This window comes from Parasteatoda tepidariorum, chromosome 5 (genome assembly GCF_043381705.1).
Source record: "Parasteatoda tepidariorum isolate YZ-2023 chromosome 5, CAS_Ptep_4.0, whole genome shotgun sequence".
Lineage (NCBI taxonomy): Eukaryota > Metazoa > Arthropoda > Arachnida > Araneae > Theridiidae > Parasteatoda > Parasteatoda tepidariorum.
The window spans coordinates 36,535,937-36,550,800 of record NC_092208.1 but is presented as its reverse complement, the minus strand read 5'-3'; the positions used below and the strand labels follow the sequence as shown (position 1 = coordinate 36,550,800).

At 32.0% G+C, this 14,864-nt stretch overlaps 1 protein-coding gene across 1 annotated transcript; it reads right to left on the bottom strand.

Annotated features, from left to right (window-relative positions):
- Positions 1-4,897: 4,897 nt before the first annotated feature.
- On the bottom strand, positions 4,898-14,864 carry LOC139425631 (four and a half LIM domains protein 1-like). The gene is made up of 7 exons (XM_071181031.1): positions 14,591-14,864; positions 14,072-14,248; positions 12,486-12,706; positions 10,673-10,913; positions 8,385-8,561; positions 7,062-7,401; positions 4,898-5,088 (listed from the first exon to the last, which is right to left on the bottom strand). Exons 1-7 carry the CDS (start codon positions 14,840-14,842, stop codon positions 4,898-4,900), a joined length of 1,599 nt encoding a protein of 532 aa, XP_071037132.1. The 5' UTR covers positions 14,843-14,864.

The window sequence follows — 14,864 nt, the reverse complement described above, 5'->3', positions numbered from 1 at the left end:
AGAAGAAATGCATTTTACCTTAATACACACATCTGTAACAGTATCCGAAATCGGAAGTCATCAGTTGCAAGTTTGTTGATAATAGAAATTAAAAATTATTGAGGAATTTTTCTTCAAATGTTTGGCGTGTTCTGTTCCTGAAAGATTTACTAATATTCTGGAGATTTTTTTCAAGTTCTTCGGCCTTTTCCTTAGGGAAATTTTGTTTCTTATTCGCTGCTAAAAAATGGCGTCTGATTCTGTCAACGATTTTGATGGAACTAAATGAAAACGTGATAAATTAATGTCTGATATTTACAGGCTCCCGCTAGACGGCGTACTCGAGCGTTGCGATCACGAATTACAGGAAAAAACTTAAATACTAGCATGCACTATAATTCAGACTGATCAAAGAGCTTATACGCTTCCCGTGAAGTAACTAAAGACAAACTAGTTACTTCACGCAATGTTAGTCCAAATGTATTACTTTATTTATAAATAAATAAAGAAATACATTTCACTGCGACCCTAACATTAGACTGGAAACTCCTTATATTTTACTGTATATGAGTATAGGTCTACCATCAGGAGTTGTGGCATGTACAAAGAGAGAGTTAAGCACACTGGTAGAATTTATTTCAGCGATTCAGGGAAAGAAAATGAGGAAAGTTGAATTCAAAATGTTGAATTCAATTTCAATGTGAATGAAAGTTGAAAAATTGAAAAAGAAGCGCAAAATTGTGAGAAAGAGAATATAGACTTCCTATTTCATAACCATCGTTGAACAGTCGATCTAATTTTATGGGTTTACGACTACTAATGTTCAACTACGTAGCCTTGTAAATTTGAACCCTATCCAAAAGACAGTGGAACTTCTGGATCAAGTATAAGGAGATTTTTCTTCGTGGGGGACATTTTGATGAAACTAACCCGCACTTGCGTTACATAGAGAGGAAGACCACGAGAACCTCCCCCGGTTAGCCTGACGGCAAGGGGAATCTAACCCATGATCCGTCTACCACAGGGATATTTCGCGTCAGCACTGTGGTCGGTGAAAGTCGGATGCGGAATTCGTATCGACTGGGATTCGCCCCTGATTCGCCTCATTGGAAGGCGAACGCTCTATCCCCTAAGGCAGTGTTTCCCAAAGTGTGGTACGCGTACCCCCAGGGGTACAGGAACAGTTTAACGGGGGTACGCGCTCTGATGCGAAATATCTTGCAACGAACGAAAATTTCAAAAAAATTTATTTAAAAACAAAGCTAGCTACGAAAATGTAATATTGCGTATTTTTCTATTGGCTATTTTTTGCAGAGTTAACAGTTAATAATTAGTGGTGTCAACAGCCAGTTATGATTTTTAACTTTTGCGCAATTTTTTATAGTAAGAAATACATTCATTTTTTTATTAATGGTACACAGCGTTACGAAAAATTTAGAAAGGGTACGCAAAAGTCATAAGTTTGGGAAACACTGCCCTAAGGCATCGCGGCTTTTTATTTGGCGTAATGTAGAAAAGAAATGAATAAAGATTTAAATTATTTAAAGAACTTTTTATCGTAGTGAACTAACGAATCGAAATGGTATCCCAGTTTGGCATTTTCGCCAAAAGAAATGAGATCACATTCGCGTCATTTAAATTTCCCCACCAATGAAAACATGAATTCTTCTGTTGAACTTTCCCGCTATCTGCCAACTTCTCGTGTTCGTTTTGTTTTATTATTTTTGATTAAAATTACGAATTTTCATTTTGCGAAGTAAATGACAATTTTTTTTTCATACTTCAATTTTTAATCATTTTTCTTGGTTTTATATTAATTTTAATGTTGAATTTAATATGTATTAACATGGATGAAATGTACTATTAATTTTTTTAAAACTAATTGAAGAATAAATACAGAAAAGAGTTATTAACGCAGATTTTTTCCCCCTGTTTTTAGTAGAATATATCATATGACAGAATGAAATAAACATGAGCAAAGAAAAATAAGAAAATTATGATTAATTACAAAAGAAAGAAAATCGCGATTGCATTATTGCAATCACAAGTTACTCATTTGTAATTTCTTTTTACAAATTTTTCATTTTGAGAAACATGGCAACTAAATAGACTTCGTAAACATCACAACATTTCATGTCCTGGGTTGTAAAAACTGCATCAAACGGTGTTTGTTTACTTGTCAACCAATGGGATAATTAGTTTCTGATTTACTTATTGCCATGCGTTGCATTTTAGTGTTTTTATTGAAATCTTTTTACATTATTTTATTTGCCCAATGCCCATTTTTATTTTCTTGTTTTTTAAAGGTACGATAAAAATGTTTACACATTTGAAACTACGGAAAGTTTCATCGTAACTTGATAACTCACTCGTAAATTTTCGATTATTATTTTCACAAATTTAACACTCCTTTCTAGTTCTTCGTTAAATGCCTTGTAGCTGAAAATAAAGGAATAATGATTTTTATTAGTATTTTCTTACGCGTTGTACTACATTGTCATAGTGTTTCAATGACTGTCAGTATAACAGTATATAGTGTTTCAATGACTGTCAGAGTAAAACTTTTCATTCTTGTGGTAGAAAACTTTATCATATGCTATTTCCTCTTTTTTTTTGTCCATTTTAGTCTTAGTTCTTTTCAGTACTGAGAAGTACTGAATAATATTGAAGAGTTTTTTGTATTAAATGTAAGTAGTGAATAATGTTTTTTATTTAACAATTATTTAGTAAAAATGCTGTACTCTAGTGAAGTATTTTCTTATTAAACGCTATTTAATAATTTTAAAAAATCTCAAAACTTAGCGATGAAAAGCATAATTTGACAAACCATTCGAAAAAAATAAGCAAACAGATTGTAATGGCCTGGGCAAAATGCTTTAAGGTTTACTTTGCCACGAGTACAGTCGAATAATGTTCGGACATGAAATTTCCCAGAACAACAATTTGATCAATGGTTAAAAAGACAGAACAGTTTTTACGAATAATTGAAATAAAATGTAAGATAAAAATTTTCGAATTAATTATTAAATTGTCTTGTTTCCACTCAGATGCACAGATTTATTTCATTTCACTTTATTATATTTTATTTAGCTTGATTACTTAATTTGACGCCATTCAATCGTGATTCAATAACTTTTATAAAAATAGAGCATGAAACACAACTTTAAAACTATAAATCGCAAAAAAAGTATTACTCTTCCATACTACAAGTGTAATAGTACAGAAAAAAAATATGACAAAGACACTAAATTATAAGCCACACAGTGTCAACTATTCTAATCTATAGTATCAACATCAACTAACAGTTTTCTTTCAGCGTCGTTAAAGGGTGCAGAGGATCGTTGGGTGAGGGACTGGCTAAAAATTTGTTTGCGTTAGAAATGAAAATTTATAAATTCTTTTACATTAATTAGTGTTTCACTAATAAAAATACTGACAATTTCTCGGTGTGTAATTCTAAAAATTCTCTTGTTATTATTTTTCTTATATAACCAAATAATTGGGGGATATTTTTCACTTAGAATTATCTAATGATTTATTAATTACTTCATAAATAATAAAGTAATTATTATTGTATAATTAATTATTGTATAAATTAATTATTTATTAATTGGAGAGAGCACAATTTCTAAGCTTAATGGAAGACTTAAGAAATTTATTTACGTTTTATTTAATATATTTTCTTAGCTTTCTTCTTCAGTAAATATACAAATATACAAAGACGTATAGCCCAAAATTACCCTGACAACCAGGTAGCTTCGCCCATAACCGTGCCAAGCTACCCAGTTAGGGGCCAAACAATTGTCTTTAAAATTGTAAACATCTAATCGAGCTTCAAACTTTAAAGACAATTTCTATTCGGAAGTAAACAAAAGAAACTTGAGAACAGTTGAAAAAAGTATTTAGTATTTTTATGAACTATATTTTTACCAGATACTCGTTTAAATGCTAGATTCTCGTTATTAAATTTCAGAAGAAAATTATTAACAAGAAATAAAGAAAAAAAAGGAGTACATATATAAAAATAGAAAAATTTACTTCCGATTTTTTAAAAAAAAATTTAAGAAATTCTTCTTTAACTAACAACGTTTGAAACCACTTTTAGGTAGTCACTAAAATGAATATGCGAGAGCATTTGCAAGACATTTGCAAAAATGGATATACAAGAAAGCATGTACTGTGTAGATATTTTTGATGTTTCAGAAACGTGAATTCTCGATATTTCTCGGAGTTTGAATATTTTTCAAGAACTTCTTCACTTATGCGATTGACGGGCAAAGCAAAAAAATTTCAAATAATATTTTTTTTTAATGTTTCATGGGCTGCATATACATTTTCTTTGTTATTTATATTATCTTCTGCGCTGCGAGAAGGTGCTGATTCGTTTGTCAGAATACATCTTAGCACTCTGAATAAATTCCTCTACATCAGCTTCTGTTCCGATCCTCATATTATATATTTCAGAATTAAGTACTATTTTTCTGTTTAGAGTTCAAAATTCCACTACATCAGTTTTTACTCCGATCTTTCTCCTAACATATTTCAAAATTAAACATTATTTTTCGGTTACAGGAAGAAATTCCACTTCATCAGTTTTTGTTCCGATCTTCTTCATATATATATTTCAGGATTAAGTACTATTTTTCAGTCAGAGTGCAAAATTCATGTGAATTTATAAACATACATTTTAGATTTGTGATATCAACACCAAAACAAATTAAAGACATGATTTTAACAAAATTTAACAGCATTAGATGCACCACTATTTAATATTCAATTAGAAATTTATAATATCAGTTGGTTTATATGATAAGATTAAAATAAAGTGATTAGAAAAATTACAGGCACCATAATAATTATTCCATTTATGACAAAATTACTCATATGATTTACAATTATAGATGACATTCACATCAGGTCACACGGTAGAATCTGCGGGCTTTGCAGTTGCCGAAGATGTTGACTCTTGACTACAGCAATTCTGACAGAAAATATCACTACCACGCATGGCGAACATAGAACCTGCTAAGGAACGCTGACAAGATTTGCAAACAAAACAGTCAGGGTGCCATTTGTAATCTTCAAAAACGTACAATAAATTATTCTCTCCTATAATGAAAAATAGACTTTTGTGTAACATAAACATGAAAGTCATAGTTCTTAAAGAAAAAATGTATGCACCCACATTTCGCCTCTTAAACAATTCCTTAATACTGCACGCATACTTTAAATTTGACAAACTTTATTAACTAGTTTAATTTCATGCACTAACTAGGTGATGACTTTAATCAATTTCTAAAAGGAAAACATTAATCTGAATTTTTGCAAAAGAAGGGAAAAAATTTCTTAAAATCTAAGGAATGAAAATCAATCGGAACTAAAAGGAATTAAAATCATTTTAAAAAACCTTTATTTGTCGAATGAAGTTGAAAATAGATTCTAAACGGTAGGCGCTTCTAACTATTTTCATCACATCTTTGATTTAACTTTGTAATGATGCATCAAATTCGGATTAAGTTTTACATATTTTTGCGCGTTACTAATTTGATACTCTTAATGACTACATTTTTTATCAGAATTTATAAAGCATACAGGATTTCCCAACAAATCCGACCAATTATTTAAGTTTTAAATTTCTTCAGCTATAGCTTTAAAAGTGGTGTCAAGCTTTAGTGGCTATGCAGTATGTATTTAATAAGAATCCACCTCATTCTTTTGATAAGGAATCTAAACACTTTTACCTGTTAGCAATTCTCAAAATTATACTCCAGAGAGAGAAATTTGGAACAAATGAAAAAATCACATCAAAACATAAAGCTTTTTTTAATGGAATCTAATAACGTCCTCGAAATGGTTATAGAAATAGTGAAATAAATCTATCATTTTTAGAGGAGACTTTGTGGATGAATAATGTCAAATTTTACAACAACAACAAAAATGTTTTTAGTTGCTAATTTTGGGACTGATTGACTGATTTTCAACGCAGCTTAAGCAAATCTTGAATATCGAAAATGAAGGTATCTTGTGATTTTTAGTTGCTCTTCTTTTTTTTCCTTAAGTTTATTCTGTTACTTTGCAATGTATAAATTCAAAATCAAACAGAAACCTGTTTCAAGACATGAAGGTTTTTTCTTATCTATAAGGTGTCCATTTGTACTAAATTAGTGACAACTTTGAATCCAGCTTTTTCTTCCTAATTCTCACGGTTTCCGATTTTAGAATGCTAACTCATCAGTTTATCTCCAGGTGGTGCTCTATAAAGTTCAATAAAGTAGCGCATGGCAATATTACTATACCTAGAACACCAATTTTATAGCTGTAGCTGAAGCAGTTTAAAATGTTAAGAGGACTGTTCCAGATTTTAAATGGCACTCTATTTATAAAAACGATAACCTTCTGTTTATAATTACATGTTTTTAATTGACTTATTCTCGATAATTTGAAGTCTTGCCTCGCTTTATCAATTCACACAATTTTTTTTATCTTCCTATACATTGAAGTAATTGTTCATTTTTAAGTATAATTTTTCTGTTTAATTATTGCCACTGTTATTCTTGATATCTCTTCACAAAATGTTTGGGGCAATTCGTGAAGAGACATTTCGTGAATCACTTAGAAATGAACTTTTTTTTCTTCAAAAAAGTAGCATTTCTATGGGATTCACGAAATATTTTAGCATGATTTAAAATTTTCCTCTTACTTCATAGTTCAGGTTTTAAACGAGAAGTCCCCTTTTACCATAGAATCTACTGTATAAGACGAATAATCTTCAGCTTATATCCTATATACTTCTGAAATTGTCATCGTATATAACAAGGAAATACCAAAATTTACGTCACCATTTGAACTTTTGTTAGTTGAATAAAGAACAATAATTGAAAATTCTCTATCATTATCCTTAAAAAAACGAGGGAAACTAACAACCAGGAAAGGTTGGATATTTTAAATCAATAAGGAAGCCCAAATCTGGAAACTACTTTAAATTGCCATTTCATTCCTAACACATTTCCTTGTTTATAAATGATAACAAGTCAATTTGTAACGAAATTGTCGATGGGAGGAAGCAATACATAAGTGTTTACCTAAGTCAATTAGTTCTCCACAAGCCTGACATATCTTATTCTTTTTCATTGCATAGCAAGACAGACAGAACCATTCATCATCAACAGTTTTGAACGGTATGTCAGCCAACAGAGTGGAACAGTTATGACACGTAAAACAATTGATGTGGTAGGGCTTCTTGTTGTGCATTACTCCTTGATCCTCAGTTATGGCATACTTGCATCTGTTGCACTTGATACCGAAATTTCTGGTGTAGCATTCTTTGCAGTAAATTTTATCATTGTGGGGTATGAAGCTATCAGTTCCAATAACTTTCTTGCAATCAAAACATTTAAAGCAGCCCACATGGTAGATGTCATCCTATGTTGTTGAAAAACATAGTTTACAAGCTACATATGTGTAATATTTTTAATTTTTCTTCACTTTAAATAATGATCATTTTATAATTCAATTATATAAGAATTACAACGCAAATCTTGGTTTTTATTACATTATATTCACTTGGCGCGTGTAAGGGGCAACTACTAAACAATTTCTTGCGCCAACAGTAACATTTCTAAAAAGATGTTCTTGTTGTACCAATGTCACTTACCAATCTATGACGAAACATGTTGTTTTTTATTCCACGTAACACACAAATTAAGGGCATCAAGAAATTCTAAAGTAGGTCAAATTTTGCTCCTTTTGATTCATTAATGTGACAATTTTTATCATTTACGGAATAAAACAACAAATTTTGAATAAAAGCAAACAATCAAACAAAGTCTAAAAGGAGGAAAGAGAAGAAGAAAAAAATAATTTAAAAAAAAATTATTATTAAAAAAAACGTTATTAAGAAATTTATATAAGTAAAGCAGATTGTTTACGTGTATGTACCGTGTACAAATTCGGGAAAGCACGAAGCCACCAGAAAGGGAAAAGTAAGGGATAGGAACCTGAAAAAAATTGTTAATTATGGTAATTTTTAACTCTAGGGAGTTAACGTCGAGCAATAGCATCATGTCAAACGATACTGCATATACGTATATAATCTTTTTTCTATAGGAAGGAACTTCTAAAAAACTGTTTTTTGCTTAATCTGATAACATAAAGAAAGCTACAGGGAAGGTATAATATAAAACAATTATGTGTTTTAGCTTAATTAATTGTATCGGCGCATGCCTTCCAGTTTTGTGCATGATTTCTTAGTGTTGATTAATACTGATTTATTGATCATTCATTTTCACACCGTACGAAAAACGGATATTCCAGCTAGTAATGCATATAAATAACTAGACTGTATTACTTTCATTCCCTTCAAGGTCATTTTACTAACTAATAGAACTGCTTAATTTGATACTAACACCAAATTTGGCGACTTTTACGTGTCCTTCAAACAATTCTCCACATCCTTTGCAACGCGGTGCAATATCTTCATTATAGCAGTTGGTACAATAAAACTTTCCTTCGTGTTCTGAGAAGTCTGAGAGAACTTCTTTACATTTCTCACAAGTGAAACAATTCAAATGCCAACACTTACCCTGAAAATAAAAAGAAATTTTCAATTCGCGTTCTAAATGTTCTTTAATACTGATTTCGATTAAATATGTATATACCTCATAAAAAAATAGTTTATTTTCAATATTAAAATATATTATTTCACTTTAATTAACTATACTAAAAAAATATAACAATAGAAAAATAAAATAGAACTTACTACGCAATTTACAGTTACGAGCTATAATTGCAAGCAGAATTATTTTTTTTTTTTCAAATAGGAATTTTATTGCTTCGAAAACGGGTCCATTAAAATGATTATTTAATAATTGTATTCCTTTATCATTTTAAAATTTCATTTTACGATAAATTAAGGGCATCAAGATTTTTTCTGGTTAAAAAATTATTTTACAACAATGATTTTTAATTTGTACAATTTACTTGAAGAAAATGTGAAGGCCGAAATTGCCACCATCTTAACATTAGTAATTAAAGTTTTAAGATGGACATATGGCGACTAAATTAATTATACAACTGGAAATGAAAACAAGAGATCTCAAACAAATATGGATTTATAAGCCAATATTTGTCTTTCGAAGAGAAAATCATGACTTTAGTCAATGTCAGTTGGTAACGTGGGTTAGTTAATATTTTTCTTTACGATGACGACTATTACTTTATTTTATTTACTTTTTTTGTTATGTATTTCACATAGTTTTTTTTTCAACTTGTTTGTTTAAAAGTTAATCTTACACGCGGTTACTTTTCAAATGTTTAACTAATTTTAATTTTAAAACAATATATTATGCATACACAAACATTAGTATTAGAGCCCCTGAATTAGACAGGCCGACTCATCATCTATTTTTGCTCCAAAGAGCTAACATAAGCACAATACTAACATAATGTTAACTTGCAGACTTTTTTGCTCCAATATTGCTTGATAGGTCAGCTCTGATAGTATAGGAGCCTTAATTAGTATGAAGGATTCATGGTAATAAAGAAACCATTAAGGTAGAGAGTAGCGAAAGGCAATATTCGTAGAATAAATCTATGAAGCTATGATTTTATTGCTCTATAACAACATAGTAATGACACTGACTCCATAGCTGAGATTAAAAACTATTCAACCCGTCTTTCACAAGGTCGTCTAAAAATATTCAAATTGAATCACTAAAATACCTTCGAGTGACGTCATCGTAGTAAATTGTTGCAATTGTCGAATCAGAAACTTATCAGATTTGACACATACGCGTGGCGTCGCTTACAGGTATCCAATTAAATCTGATTTAAATCACATGGTTTACCATAATCACTTCACTTCTTCTCTAATGAAAAGTACCAAAAAAAGTATAGTGGGTAAAAAAAAAGTTTCAAGAAGACTTATACTTAGCGTAACGCCAAACTCATCAACGCCAACATCAATCGTCATCATCAAGTAGGTTCTTGCAGAATTATGATCAAACCTGCAGAAGACTGCTATAAGCTATACTCCTTTATCTTTTGCGAAATGGATTGGGTAAATTTAAGGAAATTAATATGTAGGATCCTTTCCTTCAAGACGCGGATACGTACATAGGTTAGTAAAACCCTTACCCGTATAATCCGCGTCTGGAAACTACTTCCAGCCAACCTCAATCAATTTAGAGTTTCAAAAGAAAGGAGGTTACAATTTTGTTTACAAATATGCAGAAATATTACTTTGTTTACAAATAGACAGAAATATTAATTATAGTTTAAACAATATATATATGACATATAGAAAGTGACAATAAATGAATTTTGGAAAGTAAATTAATATAAAGGANGAGACAGATTCAACATTAGTATTGAAGATTCTATATTTAGTTGAATTTGTTATGTTTTTGTTTTTCTAGAATTTATTAAGAATAGCGTAGCTGTTTTGGGTTTTGTTTAATCCATTTAGTATATCTTCATCAGTTCCACCTTTGTTAATTACACTTTCAAGTTACGTAAAATTGCTTACCTCCTTTAGTTTATTATTTTCTAAAAATATGTCATTTAATTGCTTAGGATTAATTTTTAAAATTTTATTAATATATAAAGGATTATTAGAGCTTAAAGACTCTATGGCTCTATAAATAATTACGAAACTTTGTTATCGGTAAAAAAAGAAATGTAAAAATGTACTTACATCATGTGTGATATGCTGACTACCAACTGCAATTCGATTTCCGCACTTAGCACAGTCATCTGCAAAATACTTCTCATAACATTTGGAACAATAGAGTTCATCATCTTTCTCAAACCCTTTATTATTCTCGAGTGGAAGGTCGCAATCCGGAGAGAAGCAAAACAAATGATCTCGATGGTAGAACTTCTCACGAGCTTGAGAAAATCGTAGCGCAAAGATAAGTTCGTCACAAGCATGACATCTACACAACACATACAGAGAAAGAGATTAGGAAATAGATATAAGATACAACATCCCGGAATTATACATAATTTCTTAAAAAGTATCCTAAATCCAAGTGTTCCCCTTAATGTGATTTTTTTTATTTATGATTACTAGCAGCCTTTAGCGACCAGCTAAGTCTCCTTTCAAAATTATGTTGTACAACATATAAACTTTTATGGTAACCAAGCCGATTGCACAGCACAGTTGCATTTAAATATTCTTCTTCAACCTCTCCACCAACCCTACCACGTTAAATCGTTTTAAACAATACCCAACGCCGACCGGCCTGTGTAGGGGCAGGGAACTGTGCTTGCATCAGAAAGGTCCTGGGTTCGAATCCCGGGCAAGGCATGGATGTTTCTTTCTCTCTGTGTGTGTTCTATGTCCTTTCTCCTTTGTGTGTGAATGTGACCCGCCCTATAAACGGTTTGTGGTAGAGTGAATGGCGTGGCGGAAGTCGAATTCCTGGCCACAGATGGCGCCACTGAAAAGCATGAACAATCGCACCCCCACTGCCTAAACAGGCATACAAAAAAAACAATACATAACCAAATCATTTTTATCGTCTAATTGTTGCCCACTTCTTGACCCGCACAGAAGTACTATCATTTCAATTTTAACTATTTGAGTAACTAACAAGGGATGTCCGCGATATTGTCAAAGTTCCTTTTGTATAGAATTTTGAAAAAATTTAAAATCTGTCCAACAGACATTAAATCATATAAACCATCGAATGTATGAGTTCGGGACATTACTGTATAATAAGCATCTGAAGTACTACTAAAATTATTTCTGTCTCTGTCGTGAGGTTGAAAAAACGGTCGGCAAAATCGGTCCTGAGGAATTGAATTTTAAGTAAAATTTCTTTAAAATTCGATTTCTCAGAAACTATTGAGCAGATTTTGTTCAAATGTTGTGTTTTGCCATGTAAAATTACGTTATTTAAAATGATGTGAGACATTGTATGCGCTTCAATTCTAAATATTTTAAGCTATTATTAAATAGAATAATTTTAAAAAAAATATTTACTAAAAGTTACTTTTCGCGTAAAATTATTTTTGGATAAACGAATTTTGTAATTCTGTGTAAAAAATTTTTCAATTCACTTAAAAACTTCGCGAGATAGTGCAAAATAGACATAAGGTAAAATTAACATTAAGTGGTCCGCACTTCGAACCGCTCTCCTGGCCAAATTATTGGGACTATAATTCCCAGATTGCTGTTACGTTGAGGGGTCATAAATCCGAATCAGTATGCTTATTCAGAAAAAGTAAGTTCTGTGTCGGATTTCGTAACGTAAAATACAGTTTGCACTTATTAATTAGCATATTTGAGGTCACCCCCTTCAGCCATTAGGATTGGGTCCTATAACGTGTACATCCGATCAAAAGTTATTCAGTGTGGTCCGTTTGTTTATTTATTTATTTTTGCGCACTGTACACTGCTACGGATTAGCTTGAACTAAATAGTTTAGGCTTTTCAAATATCAGAAATTTTTACAAGTACATAATCATTTTTAATACTAAAATAAAAATTAAATAAAAATTACCTCTTTTTCAAAGTTTCTGAAAAATGGCGAACACAATATACAGTTCCCTTTGTATCAGAACAATGAATCAAATCCACTGTGTATTCACTGCACTTATTGCATAAAAAACAAGCGATGTGAAATGCTTGTGGATTGGTATGTTTTGGCTTTACAATTAATTCACCCTTTTCAAACAATGTCAGACATTTTGGACACTGAACAGTTAAACCTGATTCCCATTCCTGAAATCAAATGATCAATCCTCATTAGTTTCAACTTATGAAAATAAAATGCGACTATAATAGTTAAAAGTATGGCGTGAGCCTTATTGACTTTATGAAACCAATCAGGTTCTTGGTGCTTGGTATGTTCTTTATCTGAGAGGGTTAAGACGTCATGGCGGCGACAGGTAGGTCTAAGTGCTACAGCCAAGGAAAACACTGCACGTTTTTTTCCTCTTTTGCCTACAAAATAAATACAATTCTTTCACTTCTTTTTTTCTTTCGATCGGCGACTCTAGACCTATCCTCGTTTCCCGACGTCATAGTTTTGGAAATAAAAACCCAAAATCAAAACGTTGTACTTACAATAGTAATAAGTACAGTAGGGTGGCTGTAAAAGCCTGGTGCATAGGGCACTGGGTCCATGTCCAAGAGGTTGTGGTTTCGATCCCCGCTACCCGAAGATTCTCGGAGCAGTAAATGGTTACTGATGAACGCTAAATCTGTTGGGTCCCAAAGTCCTCCATGTTCCCATAACAAATTAAACCTCTGGGTGTGAGCCACGATGGTTCAGGGGATAGAGCGTTCGTGATGGCTGGTCGATACAAATCCGCGATGGCTGCTTGATACGAATCTAAATCCGGCCTGCACCGACCATGGATGCATGATGTCGGTGGAAGAGGGATCATGAGTACCTTCGCCGTCAGGCTAACCGTGGGTGGCTCTCGTAGTCTTCCTCTCCATATAACTCAAATGCGGTTTTGTTCTATCAAAAAGTTCTCCACGAAGGCAAAATCTCTCCCAATACTTGATCCAGGAGTTCCTTTGTCTTCTGGATTGGGTTCAAAATTACAAGGCTAGGTAGTTGAACATTAGTAATCGTAAACCAAAAATTGGGCCGGCTGTTGAACGACTGTTATAACAGAAAAAGTACAGTAGGGTGACTCAAAAGTGATTGAAGCTCGAAAGCTTCAATCACCAGGATCATGGTAGATTCAGAAGGGTGTGGAGGTGACGATCGCCATCCCCATCGCAACTTTCAAAGTCTCTGGTGGGACGTGGTGATCTGATCTGAACTGGTGGGGTCATCTAATGGTGGGACGTTTTCAATAAAAAGTAAACTGTAGTTAACACTTGGTTGGTTGCTTTTTTTTTTTTTTTTTTCTAAAGTCGCCTGCATTTTTAAGGTCATATTGGTTATTTTCGCAATCTGGATACCAATAACATGAAAATTCAAAAATCAATGTGACCAACAAAAAGTATCAATTAAAGAAAGCTACGATGATTCAGAACCCTGTGTCAAAAAATGCTCACAATTTATCTAAGAAAACAATTTTAAATTAATTTGAATGCTTCAAGTAGACAAATAAAGTGGTTAATACCAACCATAACAGAACCAAATTTTAAATATTTGCTTTTGAGATTCTGAATAAAGGACTTCAAATCAGCTTGGCATTCTGGCTCCACGAACCGACAGTGGCTCTCTGACAGATCAGTTATGGGTATTTGTTTGAAAAGGCCCTTCAGTCTGTTTAGTGCACCTTCGGATCTTAGCTTTGGCACCTAATAAAAGTAATATATAGCATAACTAAGACATGCTTTAAATAAATATTTTGGGTTTTTTTTTTCAATTAAATTTAAATTTACAATCACAGATAATCAGAAAATCCTGCGTTTTGACCTTATATTGCAATAGTTGAATGGTTGATTAGAAATAGGATAACGCTCCTCAGCAATATATAAGAAATGTTATAATTTCTCAAATTACCCATTCAGTTATATTAATTTATATTTTTATTATCGTTATTCGTTAGATAAAGCAAACAGCTACTTTCTAGAAGAAAAGAAAACTTTATAAAAAATTATGTAGTGCAAAATAAACTTTTAAATCTCGATTCGTCTTACCATGTCAACAGGTATTTCTTTAAAATAATCTTCATAACGATTAGCAGGACACTTTGGTGGAAGCCAAGAGTATACAGAATCAGAGAGTGGATATGAAATTTCCTGTACATTCGCTATATTTTGGAGAATTTCTTTAAGATCAGAAATATCTTCGTCGTCAAAGGCATGATCTTCTTTAGGATTGTAACAATGAACACAGAGCTTTCGTCGAGGTAGTAATTCAAAATGATCACACGCAGGCTGTTTTTCCATTCAAATGGCGAGAAATGTATCT